At 33.2% G+C, this 22,723-nt stretch overlaps 1 protein-coding gene across 1 annotated transcript; it reads right to left on the bottom strand.

The window, feature by feature from the left end:
- Positions 1–19,393: 19,393 nt before the first annotated feature.
- Positions 19,394–22,513, bottom strand: LOC129951568 (uncharacterized). Its single transcript, XM_056063790.1, has 2 exons — positions 22,293–22,513; positions 19,394–22,224 (listed from the first exon to the last, which is right to left on the bottom strand). The coding sequence occupies exon 2, from the start codon at positions 22,125–22,127 to the stop codon at positions 21,006–21,008; it is 1,122 nt and encodes a 373-aa protein (XP_055919765.1). The 5' UTR covers positions 22,128–22,224; positions 22,293–22,513; the 3' UTR covers positions 19,394–21,005.
- Positions 22,514–22,723: the final 210 nt, after the last annotated feature.

Below are 22,723 nucleotides of genomic sequence, written 5' to 3'. Positions count from 1 at the left end.
TAGAAAGATATTTAGAAAAGCCGAATGATTTTATATAATTTGCTTAATTCATTTTATTGCACTGCTTAAAGAAAACTTACAATTCATATTTATCAAGTCAGCTATGGAATTGAAAAGTAAATATAAATAAATCGAAGGTTATGATTATTAAAAGTGGTGGCGGACGTAATGCGTCAACTGAAAAACGAAGATTTAATTGCGAAAATATTAAATGTGGGCGAGACTATACATACCTTGGCATTACTGATACAATTAATTTATAAATATGGAAAAACATAAGGAGAAATTGGTTAAGGCGAAAACTGCTATTAATAGGACATGGAAAAAATGGTTCATTAATAAGTGTACAGCACATAGTAGTAAGTTTAAAGTATTTGAAGCAGTAGCTGAATGCATACTTTTATATGGATTGAAGGTATGGAGTATAATTGGGTTGAAAAACTTCAACGCTTTCAATAAAAAGAATATATCATTTGCCGAAATACGCTAAACTACGTTATAGTGTTTGAAACGGGTCTGTCTCCTTTGTTTATAAAAACATTAAAAATATACAAGCGGACTTCTAGCTTAAAGTAAGGAGTGACCACAAAAGCCATAGAAGATCAAAGCAGTTGGTATCGAAAGTGGAAAGATTTTGCTGAGGAATGTCAAATTTATTTTAATAAACCCATTGATGAGAAATTTAGAGCTTACAGGGAACACCTATTTTAAGGATTCCAATAATGTCCGTGTAATTTCTATGATGGTCGGACTACGTAGTGATCTAATAGATTTAAATTTCATTCCACGCAGACCTGGTTTACCCCTAAAGTGTAATATGTGCAATCTATAAGAAAGAGAGGATACTCTTCACTTCTTGTGAAAATGCTCCATTCTTAGAGAAATCAAAAGAAATGTATTGAGAAAAAACCTTTTATCGGAAGATCAAGTGATAGGTTTATTGAATGAAATTATTGATGTCACACTTTACGAATTTTGCAAAACTGCGCTACAATATAGAATTAGATATTATAAGATGGCATAACATCAGCGTTCCATCTAAGATTATGAGTAACTATTCTTGTAAATTTTCTTTGAATTTTTTCAATTCTAAGAGAATGAGTTTTGTAAAACGGATTCCATACCACACAGCAGTACTCCAGAACTGATCTAACATAGGCAATGTAAAGCGTTTTTAAGGAATAGTGAAAACTTGGACCTTTAGAGTTGCGGAAAACAAATCCAAGCATAGAGTTGGCCTTATTAACTATGAATTCTAAATGATTAGCGAAGTTGAATTTTGAGTCAAAAATGACTCCAGATCTTTTTTTGTTTGATACTGTATATTGTTAAAAAATTAAAAATACTATTTTTAATATTGAAAAGTAATTAAATTGAAGGTTTTTTACAACGTTTTGTTGTTAATCTGGCAGACGGCAATATCCATGCTATAATGATTTTTGAAAACATTTTTGATGTGTAATGAAAATTTTACTTCAATTCAATGAAATCTGTATGCATTAATCTATCTATCTTTCTATTTATCGTGTCGGAAAAATCCAAAACTTTTACGATTTAATTTCAGTAAGAAAATACAATATAATACAAAATATAACTTAAAAACTGGTATAAAAATATCGATGAACAAAAATTAAACACTATTTAGAGTATAATAAAAAACTTCTTGAAAAAATTTGGAATAAGAATGGATATTATTTGATAAACTTCTAGAATATAATAATATAAAAATCAAGGAAAACGCATTATGAATGAAATAGCAAGTATTTTTTAAACAAGAAGCAATTAAATTTACGATTTTAAAACTTAAAAGAGGCTGGGGTGCGAAGCTCAAAATCCAACTATACGTGGCTTATTTGAAAAGTGAAATTTTATTATGAAATTTGTTCATCAGTGATTGCTGTGATCATTGACTGCGTTCTCCGGAAGATTCTTATATCATCCATCAACCATCACATCTTATTACAAATTCTGACCCAAAATAAACCTCATGTGTGTTAAATTAATCGCATTCTAATGATGATCCCAATTTATAGAAAATTAAATCGATCTTCTACGCTGCGATGGCGTTGCAACGATTAAAAATCTCTTATATATTTAGCTTCTAATGCGCTTCTAAATTAGAAATTGAAAATCCACAAAACTACAAACATGAAAATACCAACCGAAGATAAATTAATCTGATGTTAGGCTCCAAAAGAAAGATGAAAGCAAAACAAACAAAGAAAAGAAAAACTATCTTTTTTCACATAAATAAGTGAAAAACCAGATACAATGTCAAACTCTCCAAAACCACTGATTATGCACAGTTCTCTCCACAAATATACGTTTTCAATAATTCTAAAGTGGCAGCAGGAATATTTGTAAGAAGCATCAGAAGAAGTGTCCAGGCTGCACATCAGATACATTGCACCCTTTCACAACATCATTTATACAGCAATAACCGTCAGATAAGCCGAACAAGTCCAAATAGATAACACTGAACGGGATACAATTTTGTATGATTTTTCTATAACTACAGCTATGGACAAGATAATAGAAGCACAGCGAATTTTTCTTAATAATGTCCTTTATACTTTTGTAAGGCAACAAGTTTAAGTTTTAATCATTTACATAATTTTGATAATGCATAATGTTAATGTTTTTAAATATTTGATCTTAAAAAAAACTATTGTCAAAAATTTGGAGACCATTTTCTTCATTATTAGCTGGCCGAAAGCAATTTAAACTTAAAAAACAATACAACCTACAAAAAATTAAGTTATTTTATTTGTTAATAGTTAATAACTTATTTAATTTAATTAAATCAGGAACAACCGTTCTAGTGTTGACTTGGCATAAAAAGATTGACTTTAGATTTCTAATTAATTAATTAAAATAGCTAGTTATTCAAAAGTCAGATTTTTTAGTTTATCGCTTTGTGGAATATTTAAAGAAAAATAAGACTTTATTTAGATATCTCACCGTTGATGTCCTTAACCAAACGAAAATATAGCATGTTATGCTCAAAAGTAAGAAATGTTCCTATTTTATTAACCATAGCTGTATATATTTACATTATGTACACAAATACCAATACCCCGTTGTTCAACCAAAAAGAAAAGAAAGTAATTCGGTTCGTAAATATGTGATAACTTTTCACTTTGCGTCTTTTCATTCAGAGCTAAAAAATCTAGAGATATATACATAGATACAGATACCTTTTTTTCCCTGAGTCATTAAGGAACGCAAAGCAACATCAATACTACGATGCACTTCACTAACTGAGCGGGATGAAAAAGAGATGAAGATGGATCAAAAATACAAATGAAAGAATCCAACACAAACAAAAAATAAAAAAATATTTGTATCTTTTTTGTCCACCTAGCTTGGGACTAGACGAATGCACAGACTAAAGAAGATTTCAAGCCTCAGACCCAAAAACCCAGAGCCAGAGCCAACAGACATCGAGCGAGCGATGGATAACCACGTAAATGGAAGGGACCACAGCAAGTGAGGCCATTTTAATCTATTTACAGGTACCATTACGTGTGCGTTCGTGGAAAAAAAGGAAAAGAGTCAAACTGCACTTAAGATACATCACAAAATAGATGAAGAAACCTAAAAGGATGATCAATTAATTCAGGTCCGGAGCATCATGTGCTGTCATAAAAAAAATGATAGCATTTTCTGTCGTTTTGAATTTTGTAATAATTTCATTCTATTTGAAAAACCATCAATTTCAAATTTCACAATTGTTCTATAATACCCAAGACAATTTTCCCCCAAATTCTCGTTCCACGTTCAAATTAATAATCCGGGCCTGACTTTGAAGCAATGATCTCATGATTTTTCCAAAACCTATAGCATCATACCAAATTCCATATATTCTTTCATCGCAGAATCAGGTGTACTCGGGCGTTTTGCACTGTGCACATACAATTTGCTCTGTATGAAAGGTGTTGTAGCATATTTAGGTGTAGCTTTATCTTCAAGCTCTTTGACTTGTCCAAAAGTCCATATCACCGATTCTTATTCATTTTTCAAAAAACACGGCATTATTGTTTGACTATGATTTATGTGGCAAATGTATCCACAGCTTTGTCACCTGTTGTAACTCCGAGACATTTCAAATAAGTCAGAGACAACAAACAAAAATGTACCTATACCGATAAACCGAAACTTGAAACCTCGTAGAAAGAATATTTGTATCTTTTAGTTACACACGTGAGTTCGTAAATGTGTATATTCGGTTCGTGGCTAGATATAGAAAATTAACGACAAACTTTTATCTCGAGAACAATGACTGCTGAGGTGAACTTGATTGATTGTTAATAATACATTTATTTTCAGAGAACAAAAAACAGAAATCTCAAAAAAAAATCAACAATAGAGCTCCACATGTGAGGTGAGTAGAGTAGTGAGGAGAGACTGTGTCGAGCGAGTGAGTGGATAAGAATTCATGCTATGAATAATATACATCTTTTGAGTTTCTTTGAGAAGTATCTCCTTCTCACGCACTGCACTGGACAGACAGCCACTCCACCGACCGCCATCCAACGCCACCGTCATCATTATATGATGGTTCGGTGATGTTATTTGGCCGAGACCCAAAGATATTTGTGTATGTTTTCTTGTGTTCATGGGGGCAAATGAAAGATTGACTACAATTTGTAACTCTACGGTCAGGTCCACAATGGGAGCCGTTTAAACTGAAATCTTTTTTTGATAGAAGGCCACGGAAGAACAAGAAAGTGATCATGTAGGGTCATTTCTCTTGGCTTTTTAAATCTTCTGCTAAAAAAAAAAGAAAAACCAAAATCCATGCACAGCGAGAATTGTGTTCAACTCTCCTCCTCCACCATCAAATCCAGCAGATGAAGAGAATTCGAAAGTTTTTTTTTTCCCAAAAAAAGTATTTTTAGAATTCAATTAGTTTGGAGAGTAAAATACACAAACATAAGCTGCATAAAATCGAAATGATTTTGAATTATGCGTTGAGTTTAAAATAAGTTTTTTTCTATAAGAAAGTGTATTGTTGGAACTTAAATTAAGAACGCCCAAAACTTATTCTCAACTTTATACCTTAGCTATCAATCTCAACTTTAAGACCAATTACAATTGAAATAAAAAGTTAAAAGATCGAAATTCAATTGCGATGAAGATATTTACACATTGTCCTCCGGGTGTACTTATACTCCAACACCGGTCTACAAAACAGAAAACCTTACATCATCTGTATACTTCTATCTGTACTATACGGTATCAGAAGTGGGATTATAAATGTAAGATCGATTTGTATTCTTTTTGAAAACAACGCAAAATGACCCCATACTTGGGCAGGTGTCCTTAAACAAGTTTAAGTATTTTGGACAGGATTCAAAAAAGAGCTTTGATAATTATAGGCTATAGAACTATAACCGAAACAATTACGTCACTCGAACACCGCCATTTCATTCTTTTCGTTGTTCGATCGATATTTTTTTAAACAGTGTTCTATCGAATTAACAGTTGCATTCCCCCCTCAAAAAATTCAGCCTTACTCGTACTTCTAGGAATGCTTATTAGTTTACCCTTGCGCTCAATTTCGGGCGTACTGTCAAGTATAGATATTCTTTTTTTCACCGCACATCGAGAATGTGGAATGCTTAACCCAACTCTGTTTTTCATTTTCATTTGAGAACCAATGTTCATCGGTATCTCCTCTTTCATTCTTCCCTATTTTCCTAAAGCTTGCACTGTTTTTAAACTTTAAACATGTTAAGGTTATTAATAACGCCTTGGTTGCCCGTCCACTATCAAAACAAAAAAAAATGATTTACAGATGAGTTTAAATTACTTTCTTCATATTTACGCTGGTTTAACAACAATGGTTCTAATAACAACTGATATTAGTATTTAACGTTTCAAATAATTGTGTAACTTTACTCCCTTTTCAGTCCAAACATAAACGTAAACCATACGATGTTGTTTGAAATGAGGGTAGAAGTAATCTTGTGCTGAAAAATTAACTAAAATACCTCAATAACTACAATGTTCAAGACAAATTACATATTTTTTAATTCAAATTCCTTTTTATAATCGTAAGACATTATATTGTTCCTTGCGTGCTATATTATTCTGAAATGAATTTCAAACTATTTTCTTTTCAAATCAATAATCAACTCTCTCTCATTACTAAAGAAAACACCGTGGTGAAAAGTTAAAAACGCTGTACAAATTCCCTAAATACAACATTATCATCATCTTGATATCTGAAGGTTTGTCCATCGAGAACCAATATTGCGTTACTTTTACTAAACACAAACAATCAAAAACGAATCATATTTGTCTTAGCCCCTTTTCCCCCAAATGAAAAACAAATCTTCTAATAAAAATATTATTTTTATTAATCATCTACGACACTACCAGATGATGATCCTCCATTGAAAGACGAAATCATAGTCTATCTATGACTAAATCTGATACCTCGCATCATAACTTGTAATCAAAGTGAATTATAAATTATTGTATATGACAATGATATGTTTTTATTTTTCTCTTTCCCCTGTCTTCTTGTGGGTACGTGTGAGGATAATAGACTTTCCATATGTCATAATATCAACTATATCACAATTTATTGTTATATATCTACATACATACACAGGAATACAATTTTTTTTTTCATCAAAATAAAAGAGCTGAGCAACAAACTTGATTTTCATTATCATCATTTCCTTCTTGTGTGTACGAGGAAGGGTCTGTATTTTTTTTTTTGTTTTGTTCTCTTCGAAAGAGTTTATATCTTCACATGTCTTGTCTGGTTTTCATCTTCATCACCTTTCTTATGGCAAGGCACATGATTTTTCTTAAAATAACACAAACAACAAAATATGAAAAGAAAAGGTATAAGTTTCAAACATCACAAAAAACCAAAGCAGAGGTGTGTGTGACAAAGGAGAAATAACCAAAACAAATAATATTAAAGCTGAAAAGCACATGCAATGTCACTGTCTGTCAAATAAAGATCAAGGCGTAAACTGTTATCTTCATCAAGATCTCATCATTACACCAGGGAATTGGTATAATTTGGAAAGTTGGAATAAAATCGTCTTATATGGTTTCATGCGTTATCGAACGAAATATCATGGAGTGAAGGAGTTCTTAAGACCTTAATAGTTAAAGCCATCATCTTTTTTTCAACCAATAAAATAAATAGTTTAAGAGTTAAAGAGATTTAAGAAATGTATGAGTTGGAATTTAATCTGCGATATTTGCTAACTAAGCACTGAATTTACGGTGACTTTGTGCGGCTATTTAAATAAATTTTACAATATAATGAGTTTTTGAAAAATACACTTAGTTCATCACATACGTATACAAGGCGAACTACCTACCTACATGTTGCTCGTCGTGAAGACTTCGAGCCATCAAACTAATCCTCTTCAATCCATCAAATTTTGAAGGCAAACATTGAAATTCTCTCCCAGCGACCTGCACAATGGACGTTAGTGAGAATCGTCGTCATCGCATTCTCATCGATTTAGTTTCCTTATGAAATTATTGCTTTGGTTTTTATGATTCCAAGTTTTTGCATCACGAACTAACATGATCCTCTGGTCACTTTATATTTCATCGTGGGTGAATAAAATCAAACTAAAAAGATCGTTTTTTGACACCATTCATACCTGTCGTAAATCATGGATTTTCGTTTCTTTAATTCCTAGACCGCAACGAATCCATATGAGAATCTGACTTAAAAAAATTGATTCCTGCACAGTCCAGGGCCAGAACACATAAAGACGTGATTTAAGACCTCTTCCCAGACAAAAGATACATCCTGGGTCCAGGGCGCATTTTCTAGCTGTGATTGAGATATATTTTTTTTCACCAATACCGCCATAGCCACCAATGGAAAAAATCCATCCTTTTCCTGGATTTCCTTCTTTCTCAAGCCAAGCCACAGCGAACTGAACTACATCACACGCTGATCGCGCTAAGAAAAAAACTCAACACAGAAACAGCGTGGGGAACTGCACCACCTTGGTGCAGCACGTTAGATCGAAATATTTTTTCCATTTCAACTCACTAGTTGAAGTTTTGGTCGATGGTCTGGACTCTGTAGCCATTGTGACGGATTGATTTGTTGGAATTTTACAATTCTACAACAATTGAGTTCTAGATTCGTGCGGACACACATATTCCAATTTGGCCACGAGTGTAGGCTGTCCCACACTCGCGCTCCATATGCATATAGGGGTTCCCGTTTTGACCACTACGGTCAGAATATTTTATTGGCAACAGATTTTGAGATATGACGTAGGTTAGAAAAACATGACGCAGCAGACGCAAAAACAAACACACAAAAAACAAAGTTCTAAATTTATGTTTACACAAATCTTGTTCCGCGCCACATAGTGATAGGCTTACGACGACGACGGACAACGGACGTCTCAACGTACCTACTTCCTTATTCAAAAGAACCAACATGCTGACGGATTTAGTAGCTAATAAAACAAAACAAAAAGCCTTACAATATTTATAGCATTATAACGTTAGACGCTGCGCTGTGCTGTGCTGCGCTGTGGTCTAAGAGCAGTTTTCAATCACCATAGACGACAGTGTGTCATGGGAAGTTATATACGTCGCACCTTTAAAAGGATGCAACAACTAACACCCTGTAAAATAGCTGCGGTTAGCTGAGAAATTGATATTTTACGATCGTGTACATTCAAATTAGCTAAATAGCGACGATATTGAACCTTTTACAGGCATATAACATTAGTTTACCTATAAATCATAGTGTGATGAGTTCTAATGACTTTGGCCCGGGGCACCAAGTGAGGTCTATTTAATTGGGATTTTTAGTAATCACCAAAGTCATGGGGCTATAAAATGATTTTTGGAAATTTTTTTTTTATTAATGGCTTCGTGTGATGATGCTTTAAAAATTGACTTGGGCTACAAATCGAAAGATATGTTTGTCTTCTTACTAGTAAAGTTAGAGGTAGGGAAAATTCGTAGAACGAGTTTTTTGATTTATTATTTTCCATCTAGGTTCTATGACGCTATTTTCTAATCCCTGCCATTTAGAATACTGATATTGGCTATAGTTAAGATCATTGTCTGAAGATAAAGTACGTTCATTTTAAAAATTTAATTTTAACATAAAGAAGTGGACTTCTTACCAACCTGTCCTAGTAATGTTACATCTTTTTAAACTTTACTAAAGTCCAGCCTTATAATGTACCTTTCTAAACTGTGGATTATCACTGGGCAGATATTTGCGATGTTTTATCCTCAGATTAAATTCCTTCTATCTTAGTAACTTTTACACTTTACATTGTTCAAATTTCGGTTCAAGACGATGAACTTTTAAGCTGTGGGTCTAAAAGTCTTTTATAATTCCTAATCATTTGGAAGCGATCTTCAACAAATGCTACATTCTAAATCCATCGATTCATCAATCTAGTGTGACTTGACTGCACGTGTTGGGTCAGGATTCACCTTTTAAAATAAAATTAAAAAACACCATCTATACCACAACACGCGCAGAGCCCAAAAGTAGCAAAAGTTAAAATCTTTAAATAAAAACAAAAAAATGAAAGTAGGGACAAAACCAGTTTCGCTTTTCGACCATGCCCAGTTGCAGACACCATCATCTTCGTCATCCCAAGAAGCAGCAGCATCCCTCTGTATCAACGAAGAAAGAAATACGGACAACAATGTTACAACACTGCAACAGCGACAGCGGCAGCGGAGCCACTCGCAGAACAACCGACGACCGTAGACGGACAAAAAGTCGACTTAGAGCGCGGAGCCCCTAAAACATTTGTTTTCTTGTTTTTCATCTTCTTGCTTTCGCTCGGATGATTGGAGCTCCACATCAGCATGACTCATTGATGGTAGACGAGTGTACTAGGTAAAGGACATTCCTCTGTGTTTCTTGTTTTGATGATGTTTATCCCTTTTTTATTTCACAGGGACTTTTCATTTCACGACCCAAAGGTATATGACAAGAAAAACAAAATCAAATAATAAAAACACAGAAAAATTCTCACCACCAAAGCGGGGAATAATCTTTATGCGCTTCAACTTCAACGCTGATAACGCACGCGATAGAATCTTTTCTCTTTTTCTGGAAATAGGTATTTTTCTCAAAGAACCTTACTTCAAGCAGCCTACCATCGAACTTGAACGAACACCACCTCTATTCGAGGTAACCAAGTGGCGATTTTTGTCGCCATCATCTTCGGCGATCCACGATCCACGAGATGATGAGGTTTAACACGTTCTTTTTTGTCATCCTTTTTTTTGGTTGAGTTTAGATTTTATACCATTTTGTGTTCAATATGGGGAATGACGCAGCGATAATTGGTATTGGACTATCCATAACCCTAGACGCGTACTGTGTTTGTCGCTGTGTTGCGAGGAGTTGAGTTCTTCTATGTTGGATGCGATATCTGTTCTTCTGTTCACGTTGCGCTTCGGGATTATTATTTCCCTCCAAAAAATGGCTAGAGAGACATTCAGCATCTATTTCAACATGACCTGTAGGATTCATGCACAATTCAAAGCTATAGAGATTACGGTATATCATGAAAAATTTTGGTGAACGCATTTGTTATTGAAAGTACAATTGTGTTTCAAAATGTATAAAAAACTGATAGCGAATGAGTTTTTAAAATGCTCAAAAGCGTTAAAAAAGAGACTTAAATGGACTTGAAGACCAAAATTTGATAGAAGCTTCGACCCGCGGGATAATAAAAACCTAGGACACGCTGTTGTTTATTATATCAGTCCTGCTATATATTGCAGAAGCATGAAAACTCTCCTAAGCAAAGGATTACAGTTCAATTAATGTCTTCAAGAAAAAGGTACAACGAATGATATTTGGTATAGATAGACAAAATAACACTTCTGGGAAACACTGACTCTTCTCGAAAACTGCATGTGAAGTGACATGTAAAGGCTATAGTCCGTAAGATATTTAAGACGCAGCCAGAGAAACCGAAAAAAAAGTAGGACTCATCTTCACCGCGGCGAAGTTGAGAGAGATGTTCACTAAATTGGTATTGAAAAAATGGAGCCAGCTATCTTAGGACCCAGAAAGATGACGGAGTCTATTACTTGAAGCTTAGTAGCACCTCGACACTCGTCCGTCAATAAATATTTTTAAATTAAATGTTCCTTTTTTAGCTTACAATATTTCTAATAGGACACACAAATAAAATTCCTTAACGCTGAAGATTTTCTGGTTCAGATTTTGTAGGCTTTGGATTTAAACTTTTACGATCCAACTCATTTGTTGAGGAGTTCTATTTTCTTTATTTCTGAATATTATTAATTTATATTGGCTCAAAAAACCTATCAAACTCAAGAACAAGAATTCAACAAAGTCCTACCATAATGACATAAAACATTTCCATAGGCATAATGACCATCATTCCATCTTTATGTCTTTTCTTCAACAACAAAAAAAAGAAGTTTCTGTTAATCCATCTTTTCGTTTGTTCTTCTTCTTCTTCTTTAAACCATATCATATTACCTACTGAAATTCATATCGAAACCATTAATCAATTATTTTGTTTCCAATCATTAGAAGAACAACAACAAACCATACAATAAACAAAAATCCACCCTGCTGTGCTCATTCTTCTAATGTTGGTTGTACTTCGACAATTTAATGACTCCACTTTGACCTCTTATCGATAGAATAAAATCATAGCTCCGCATCAGCTTCAGCAGCGCACCATACTCGTAGCTCAGGCTCAGGTTCAGAGAGTATATCGGAGGCATGATTCACTTAATAGCTTGCCAGCCTTGTTAACGGTTGTCCCGCACATCAACTTACATTATTCGTGGTTAATAACAACTACCTGTCTTGGTTCTAGGTATAGCTTCAATGAGTCTTCAAAAAATAAGAAAAAAAAAACATAGAAACAAGTTAGTCAAAGATTGGCATGCGGAGAGCTTGTTTTCGTCGTCGACAGTCTTTGAGTCTTGGTCGTGATGATGTGAAACCCAAAAAATTGATTTGAAACCAATAAAAATGACAGAGTACATGACAGAGGTTGAAATTATTCTAAGAATACTCTTATAAAGTCTCGGATCGAAATTGAATCTGAATAAATCTGTCTTAACAATGATTTATTAGTATTTCGTGTGATACGTCATTTTTTTTCGTTCGGTGGGTCGGTTTATATTTTGACTTTCACTTAAGGCGTGAACTGTAGTTAACAAGTTTTTTATTGTTAAAATACATTTTATTGACATGTTGGTAATAAAAAGCTGTGGAAAGGTTAGAAAAATTCAAATTATAGTAGATTTTATTTGTGTGAGAAAATTTACGAGAAAACAACAATTTCTATTAATAATAATAATTTTTTGGCTGTTATACTAATTCAAAGAAGGTCGGATGAAAGTTAAATATAAGAACCATGTACACTTCTGTTTCATTTTATTAAAAAAGGGTTGTTTTAGCAAAATAAAGTAAAGGTTAATGAATTAAAGTATTGAGTTTTTATATTTTGTATACTTGAATATATTTTGGTCCTTCGAGCGGGATCTCTCATGCTAAGGAACAGACAAAAGACTAATAATGGGCAGAGACTGAGGTCCATGTAAGCATTAGACTAAAAGGTGCGGGCTTAAGAGGGGTCAGATCAATTCCTTCTTTAGAATGACAATGATACATATTTTGACACTGAAATAGTAGGTCTACTAAAGAGACTGTATGCATCGATGGACCGATCAAAAGGTGTGCTGGTGTTAAAGAGTTCAAATTATCCAAGCTATCTGTTACCGGACAAAGGGGTCTCGAACTAAGACAAGCTTCCAATTGTGTTAGAAGCGCACTGAGCTTGGCTTCGGGCAACTCGTTTTCAGAGGCATTTGACTGATTTTGAACTTTCTTATAGCATAATGAGTGGAAAAATAAAACAAATATCCCTAGTTTAATAGATAGTTGAAAAGCTGACTTGTTTAAAGTTCGGAAGAAGGAATTTTTGCTATGAAGAAAGGTTCAAATTTCTGTTCAGAAACATTGAGTTTTTTTTTGGAATCGAATTCCAACTAGCTGCATTCAATGGTTTCTAGCTTTGACAGTTGAGAATGTCAAATTTTGTTGACATTTCTGTTTCGTAACCATTTTAAGCCAGAACAACGCTTACAAATTGTAGAAATTTGAAATAGATGCATTCGTTCATGGATCATTTTACGTTGTTTATTGATTTAGCTTTATTTCTAGTTCAATGTCTTCATTAAGAAGTAAATTTGCCATATGGAGACAATCGTAAAGCCATTCACATATAACCATTGCATCCATTGAAATTGACTGTTTGGTGCTGTTTACATCTTGTCGAAATAATCGGTTCTTATTTTACTTTCAATTTGAAGAAGTGCTATTGAGAAATACTGGCTCTTTATTTTTGTATCCAAGCTGCTAAATATTGATAAAATTTACTACCAACAAAACTGTGCAACTTGTCATACATCGCTCTAGAAATTATTCACTTAAACGAACGAATCGTTTTTAAGTACTGGCTTATGCTGCCGAACCAACAGTTCTTAAAATATCCGAGCTATTGAATAGACTTTGTAACTTGTAGTCGATGTGGTCTTACGTCGGAAATAATATTCAAAACATAAGCACAAAATTATCAACCACATTATAATAATCAGAAATTTATTTCGACAATATTTCTGCCTGGTATTATTATTTGAACTCTCAAAGCTCTTCAAAAAACACATGAAACATTAACATTAACATTTTCGTTTGTATTTTAATAGAAAGGTGGCAACAGAATATCAATATTCAAGCTTATAAGAACCCAAAGTTATTTTAACCATGATTCATCATCCCACTTTGACATATTCCTTGCTTCCGTCAACGTCAATATCAACCAAACCAGGTCAAAATCCGTACTTAGCTTTATGATCGTCATTGTTTTCATAAGACTGATGGCAATTCAAGCCTCCATATTTTGTATGGAGTGCCATTTTACTGCAAAATTAAAATTAAGGAATAATTTCTCCTCCACATAAATTACTACACCCATCAAAAGACACTGTTTCATATTCAAATGACTTCCCAACACAATATCAATTAACTTTGAACAAAAATAAATAAAAGTAAAGAACACACTAAAATAACATCAAAATGCAAGGAACAAGAAATCTCTTAACTCAAGGATCCCATATCAGACATAAAGCCACAGCCAGAACAGAGTAAACCGCACCCAGCACGATGCCCTGTGCAAAATTTAAATACCCCCGCATAGCGAAAACCCATTTCAATTTCGCATATGTTACCTGCGCGCCCTGGCTCGGGTTCTGAACTGCAGCGCGCAAAAGACCTCAAGTGGCTCACCATCAGACACCGCGCCAACTTGGGGCGCGACACCATCGCGACACAGCGTACAGGAGCTGCGACATCTCAATCTTCACATTGTATCTACAAACATCCATGGAGATGAACACCTTTTCTTCAATTTCTACCTTCCTGGATGTATGCTGTTGGGTCCATCGCACGCCGCCGCCGCGCCGCCACTTTGCATTTCCTTCTTTTGGTGTGGTGTGTTTCTGTTTATATCTTTGCCATCTTTTACCCCTCCTCGAGAATCCACTCAGCTCAGCTAGGCTAATGTCAAAACTCTTCCGATGACAAAAACAACACTGCTCCTTCTACAAGTCGGTGGTTTAGTTGGTAAGCAAATCAATAGCGAGATGTTCAGTTCTTGATTAAAAAGAAAATAACTTCAATGTCGCGTCGCGTCGCGGTCGTCCGCTTCGGTGCAGAGCAGCGTCGTCGAATTGGACAGTGGGGAGTGGAACTGATGTTGTAGTGGGTATAGGAGTTTAGTGTCGTGCGATACAAATCGAGATATTTGCTTGCTCCACCTTATTTCTCTGGAAAACCACGCTCAGCTCAGTGCCAACTACTTAATTGCTTAATTAATTGGTGTATCCAGATCGAGAGGGAGGCCAAATTGGACATTATTCCAATATCCAATGATCGTTGTCATTGCGATTGCTTCCAAATCGGACTGAAAACTCTGAACATTAACAACACAGTGCTGCGCGGCGGCGCGGCGCGGCGCTCGAAGACGAGTGTTTTCGAAGCAATTCTGATGTTCTTAGGTCATGAACAGGGGCATTTATTTTATACCATTCACGTCTGATGACCAATATATTTGTTGGTTTTATTTTAATTTAAAGCGAATTAGATTGACTGATCGCATGGATATATGTACACTAGAACGATCGTTATTCGTTGCAGCTAAAGTGGTAATTAATTGTGACGTGCTTCATAAAAATGTAAGCTTTTATGGTAGAAAACGGCTTCTAACTTGATCACCAGCGTTAGGCTGTAAATGGACCGTAAAGTTGGTGAATTTAGCGCTTTATTAAGATGTTTATTATAAATTGATTTTTATGTAGAGTGAAGTTAAATTGTAGGCAAACGTTTTCCAAATCAATGAGTTTGATTTACGAACTTTGTACTTGAGGTAGGTAATTTATGATTGATGAAAAGTTTATAGGGAACGATGGCGTATGCTGAAAGAATTGGAGCAGAATCTTAAATTATTGTGGGAGTAAAAGGACCCAATGGCAAAAAAGAAACAAAAAATTGATTTTGATTTTAATTTAATTACTCATACGCCCCAAGTTGAACCAATTGATTGTTTCTTGTACATGAAGCTCAAAAGTTAGGGTTTTAGCTATGTGCACTCCTTAATACCTAGTACAAAATTTCCAATCTGTTGGAATGGCATTAATTTGAAGCATTTGTTGGGTAAGAAACAAGTCTTTCTTTTTCTAATGAAAAAGACTGCTTGAGCCTTACAGCTAGGTTCCAGAAGTAGAGTGAAATGAAACCTAAATCGAAATTGCAAATCGAGTGAATTTATTTTCAGTGTTGTGCATTTCGAGCGATTTGGTAACTCCGATTTTTTCCGAAATCCCTTTTCGTGAAATTGAAAACAGGTGATATCTGTCGTTTGGAATATTATTGAAGAATTTTTATTTTGGAAAATTGTTGTCTTGTAAATATTTTTTTATTGTTCACTCTTTAAAAAATATAAAAGTACTAATTAGGATAAAACTTGCTTTGTTCAATGAAAATCAAAGTAAATCAAAACGACAATTTGTTGACAAATTCAATATTCTTGGAGTCATAGGATACATTGCCGGCACCAATATTAGAATTTCAAATCAAGATCCAACGCTTTTCTATAATAGGAAGAGGCACTTCTCAATATAGATAGTACATACATTTCGTTTCTTTTGAACAGATATTGCGATTACAACTTAAAAATAAAAGCTATCGACGCCCGTCACCCAGAACAGCTCGGAATTATTTTCAAAGAGCATTTATCCATGCGCCGGCCGTGTCAAAAACAGCTAATGAAACCACTCCAGTACTTTTTCCTAATGCAACATTTCTTTAAAAATTGTTCATTATTAGATGTACTTTGTGAACAGTGCTATGACAGCTTCTGAACCCAAATTGTTCCTTTGGGACGATAAATTGCACATTTAAATGCGATATAATTTTATTTTTAATGAAATTCTCAAGGCATGTACTCAAAAAACTAAGCAAGTTTATGGGTTTGTAGCTACAGGCTATGCAAGAGCGTAACCAGACATTTAATCATGGGGGATGGGTCACAATCTTAACATACAGACGAGTTTTTACTCACTACTTAAAAATGTTCTTTAATGTTCTGTAAAGGAGGCTAACAAAATTTAAATCTGCATTTACACTTCTCCAGCGCTAAACACTGTTGTCCGGGAGGGTATATTCTTATTATTTAGTTTGGATGACTCCCTACATAGGAAAGACTCCAACAATTTTCTAAACATGGCATATCTAAGATCTAAGACACAATAGTTTAGAGAATTTCTGTTGCTTTCGCGCAGAAATGAAAGAAATTGTTTGAAACTTAGTTTTTTTCCAAAAAGAATATAATCTTTTCTGTTGCCATTTTTATTAATGCAAAAAACGCTACAAAGATTCAAAAACTCAGAAAATGAGAAATATTCTGTATCAAGAATTTTCTGGATTTTGTGAAAGTAGTTTTTTCGGAATCAATTTTCGGGAGTCTTTTATTATTATTGCTTTTGGTCTGCTTACTCGTAGAATGGAGCTGATACTAGGAAATATTTTGATCTAAAAGAGTCAACAAAGCTTAAAAATTGCATGGAAAAAATGTTTAGTTCTTGAATTTAGGGACATAGGTGCTTTTAATTTCTCTGAATAAAAAATAAAAACAAATAAACTGGGAAAAAGCTTTTGTGTGACAGTCACAAATTAGACGTTTCAGAATCTTTTTTCATATCAGTTCTCGAGACATTTAAGGCTTTTATAACAAAAGAGATAAAACGTGCATCGTATTTTTCAAATAGCCATTAGTTTTACAAGTGTCAATTTTGCTGTTTTTGAGACATTTATATTCTTGAAATTCGTGTATTAATCTCAGTTCTAGAACATCTAAAGCAAATTCACTTTAAAAAGTAGATTTTTTTAAGATTTCAAATTGTATTCAACAGAAAATTAATTTTGAACTAAATAAAATGCACGACTGGGTCCTGGTAATTTCGTCCAAAAAGTTTATTTAAAATTATCAAATATATATAAGATTATATTCAATAAATTTGTTTAGGTGGCACCAAAATAAAGACAATATTGAGTTTCTCCTGTAATAAAGAGTTTTATTTTTAAATATGCCTTTTCTCCTTATTTTACAAATATGAATAAGTACTTCTTTTTATTATAACCTTATTATTAATAATTCATCATAACCACATGACGATCTGTCATCATGGTATTTTCCTATTCTTCTTTCTCTATTATTCTTATATAAGCTATGGGCTTTCATCTCGGTTGTGGGATGATAACACCTTACATCTCCCCTCCCCGGTTAAAAATTTTGTTTACTAATTTTTTTTTTTTGTTATTATTATTATCAGGCAAGATCAGTGTTGACATCTGTATCTTCTTCTGTCTCGATTGCTGGAATGAGTTTCGTTATGTGAAACAGGTTTGATTCAGATTTTTTGTGTCCGGTGTCAATTTGGAATATTGAATTGGATATTTTCTTCAAAATCTTATAGGGACCGATTTTCAGTTCATCTAATTTTTTTCTGTTTAGTTTGTTGCCATTTTCCACGAACACCATGTCCCCCACTTTGAAGTTCCACGATGTCCTATTTCTGTCGAATATTTTCTTGTTATATCTATGTGATTTTAGAGTGTTTTGAAGAGCAAGCTCTCTGTCTTGTAATAAATCGTTATATGTTCGTTTCAGCTTTAATTCTTCCGGTAAAATTGCAGTATTTTCGCCTTCTAGAAGATATTTAGGTGTGAAGCCAGTGACCGTGTGTTCTGTCTCATTGTATCTCTTAGTGCATTCTTGTGCAACTGTTGTCCATGCAATTTTTTTTTCTTTTTCATGTATTTTGCATCTTATTTTATTTATCAAAGTTTGGTTTAATCTCTCGTTAAGCCCATTTGAGAACGCTGAATTAACTGCTGTAAAAACAATTGGTATTTCTTTCTCTTTCAAGAAATTTTTAAATTCTTTAGAGTTTATGCCAGGGTACTGATCAGTCAAAATCATGCCAATTTCATTGTTTTCTGTGACATTTTTCATAAGTTTTATAAAATCATTAGCATTCTGAGTTTTCGAAGTAACTATGTAGGCGTATCTTGTAAAGTGATCGATTAGTAGGTGTAGGTATTTCTTTGTTGACCTTGATCCTCCGAAGCCACCAACAGTGTCTATTGACATAATTTCGAAAGGTTTTTCTGCTGGTCCTAAGTGCGACATCAGTCCGTATTTACCTTGACCTCTCGATTTGTTTTTAATGCATATTTCGCAACTTCTGCATACTTTTTTTATATTCAAAACCAAATTTCTTTCTGTATAAAAAGGGCAAATTTTGCTTTTCATTTGTTCTATACCTATGTGGCAATAATGTTCATGGACAATTTTTATAAAGTCTATACTGAACTTTTCTGTTAATACAATTTTTTCTTTACCTCTAATTTTTTTGTAGTAAATTTTATTTTTATGTATTAAATCTTCTTTATTTTTTAAAATTTCATTTTCTTCTTGGTCATTGATAATTTCTTCTATTTTTATTAGATTAACCACTTTAAGTTGTTCTATTTCGTTTTCGTGCGGTTGCAATACTGGATTTCTACTCAAACAGTCGGCTTCTTGATTGTATTTTCCTGGACAATATTTAATATCAAAGTCGTATTGCGACAAATAATATGTAAGATCTCCTAGTTCATCATCTGTTCGGGATTTTATGTTCATATTTTCTAATGGTTTATGGTCCGAAAAAACTGTAAATTTCTTTCCTATAAGCCGATGCTGCCAATATTTCACAGCTTCTTTTATGGCTATGCATTCTAAGTAAATGTAAATTTTGGGTTTCGTTTAATTTTTTTGAAAAGTATGCTATAGGTTTTTCTTCTCCATCTATTTGTGGCTGTTTAAAAATTGCTCCTATTCCTTTTAAACTAGCATCTGTGTATATGTGTATCGGTAATTCTGGATCATATATCCCCAACACCGGCTGACAACAAAGTAGATTTTTAATTTTTTCAAATGAATCTTGACAATCTTTCGTCCAAATAAATTCTTTGTTCTTTCTTAATAAATTATGCAATGAATCTAGGATAATTGCATTGTGTTTTACGTATTTATTGTAAAAATTGATTTTTCCTAAAAACTGTCGCACATTCTTTCTTGTTTTTGGAATAGGGAAATTTCTTATCGATATTAAGTTATCTTTTATTGGCCTTATCGTATTATTATTTATTATGTGACCTAAGTACCTTACTGAGTCTGCTGCGAAAGTACACTTTGCAAATTTTAGTCTAAATCCTTCTCTCAATATTGCTTCTAATAATTGCTTAAGATGGTCTATATGTTCAGAAAACGTTTTAGAGAAAATCAGAATATCATCAATATAATTGACTGTAAAATCTGAGAGTTTGTTCTTCTTTATAATGTTGCTTAGTATCCTTTGAAAAATTGCTGGCGAGGTTTTCAATCCGAAAGGTAGACAAGTCCATTGATAATGTCCTTCTTGAGTCACGAACGCAGTTTTCTTTCTATCTTCGATTTTTAAGGGAATTGACCAAAATGCTGAGTTTATATCAAGTGTAGAGAAGTATTTGCAGTTTCTCGTTTTTTCCATGAGATCTTCAATCAATGGAAATGGCTGTGATTGAGGAACAACAATTTTATTTAAATCACGAAAATCAATGCATAACCTTGATCTCTTATTTTCTTCTCTCTTGTATGCCAATGTTACTGGAGCAGCAAAAGGACTATAGGATTCTTCAATTAAATTTCTTTCTAATAGTTTTGATATTTGTTTTTCTATTTCTTTTTTGTCTTCAATCGTGCATCGGTAAGGTCTTTTACTTGGATATTTATCAATTAAAAGGTCAAAGTGAGCTTCATAATTCTTCACTTTTCCTATGTCATATTTGTCTTTTGCAAAAATCGGTTTAAACATTTCAATTAAATTATCAATTTCAATTTTCTCTTCATATTTCAAATGATTTATTGATATCTTAAAATTTTTTTGAATGACATGCTCATTGAAGTTTATGGTATAATTACTTCTATTTTCTTTAATTGCATGCTTTTCAAATTGTTTTTTATCTATTGTATCAGAAGTCAATATTTGTTTTATTTCTAATCTTTCATTTTGGCTTAATTTGAATTTTTGTATACAATCTAAACCGATTAAAAAATCATAATTGAAATTCTCACTGTTTATTACAAAAACATATATACTTTTTTCTATATTAAAAATTTGTATTTTTATAGAAATTAAACCATCTGTTTTTTTCACACCATTGATCGTTTTTAAATTCGCATTTCCATTAGTACTTATCTCATTTTTATTCAATTTTAATAATTTAGAATTTATCAGGGACACATTCGATCCTGGATCATAAATTCCATTAACTTCTATAGTGTCATTGAGTAATACTTTTACTTTGATCAATGGTGGAAGATCTAGTTTTTTGGAATTTCATGCATTAATTCACACTCCAATTCTGAATTATTTATACATTTTACATTTTTGCTGTCTTCATTACTTTTTGTTTTAAACCAACATGACGATTCAGGGTGGAAGCGGTTTTTCTTGTTAAGTTTTTCGCAGATTTCACAAGGTTTTTTCATTACTGTTTGTTCTTTTACGTTATAGTTACTATTTTTCTTTTCTTTTATTGTGCGCCTTTTGATCAAGTGTTCGAGACTTCTTAATTCAGTGAAGAGGTCTTCTGTATTTTTTAAACTGTCCCTATTAATCCTGTCTGTTATGAACTCTGGCAATCCTACCACGATCAAGTCTAGCAAAGTGCGTTTATCCATTGATTTATTTAGCTCTAATAAAAATCTTTCTTTCTTTAATGCATAGTCTAGTAGCGCACCATTTACATACCTAAAAGTAATCGCATACTTAACTGAGGACCAACCTTTATTTGCATAGGTCTCACAAAAGTTATCTCTCCACTCTTTCCATTTCGAGTCTAATGTAAATTTTATGAGCATTGAACTATACCAGTCTAAACCTGAGCTCTCTAAGAATAGCCTAAAAATTTCAATTCTGTCCGCGTCTTTATTTATTTCAAATCTTTCACATTCACTTTCAAAAGTATTTATCCACTGGATTACATCAGCACTCTTACCTCCGAATTTGTCTAAGACAAATCTTTCTGCTAATTTTTTTGAATTAAATGGTTTATTTATTTCACTTTTTCCTTTATCGAGTGTTGATAAGACCCTTTTTAGTACATCCTCCGTAATTCCAGTTCCAGTAGGCTGTGCGCTTTGTATCGTCTCCTCCAAAAGGTAATCTTTGAATTGAACATTCTCCTCGTCCAAATATATTTCCCTTAATTCTTTTGTAAGAGTTATCCAGACTTTCCTCATTTGGTGTCTTCTTTGAAGCGAATTTTTAATTTTTGCATAAATTGGAGTTTTTGCCAATTCGTTGTGAAACTTCAATTGCTGGTGTTGATCTGGCATGCTGTATTCTTTGCCCTCAGGAGTAGTAATTGTTGTTAGGAATATAAAATTTGATTTAGCATCGTCACCAGCCTTGACTACAAATTGGAAACATAGTTTGTCCATCTTTTTGAATTAGTTAAGACGATAATGTCGTTTTATAAGATTATATTCAATAAATTTGTTTAGGTGGCACCAAAATAAAGACAATATTGAGTTTCTCCTGTAATAAAGAGTTTTATTTTTAAATTTTATTTATCTTACAAGTACTATAACATTTATTTTATTTACCTGTAATAAAGAGAAACGACATTAAATGTCTATTATTCAAAATATGCCTTTTCTCCTTATTTTACAAATATGAATAAGTACTTCTTTTTATTATAACCTTATTATTAATAATTCATCATAACCACATGACGATCTGTCATCATGGTATTTTCCTATTCTTCTTTCTCTATTATTCTTATATAAGCTATGGGCTTTCATCTCGGTTGTGGGATGATTACACCTTACATATATTTAAAGATTTGTAAATGAACGTGCAAAACTAGTTTTTTTCACAGAAATTTAAATGCGATTTTATTTCTCAAAAAACCTGGATTAAGTTATTTTTTTTTTGAAAATCATCGTCAATTTGAAAATTTGACAAAAGCTTGAAACTGAAAGAGAAGATTATTGAAGTCAGTCGATTAGTTCTTGAGAAAACTTATAAATTAAAC

This window comes from Eupeodes corollae, chromosome 3, assembly GCF_945859685.1.
Source record: "Eupeodes corollae chromosome 3, idEupCoro1.1, whole genome shotgun sequence".
NCBI lineage: Eukaryota > Metazoa > Arthropoda > Insecta > Diptera > Syrphidae > Eupeodes > Eupeodes corollae.
The sequence above is the reverse complement of the archived record's forward strand: the minus strand, read 5'-3'. Positions and strand labels throughout refer to the sequence as shown.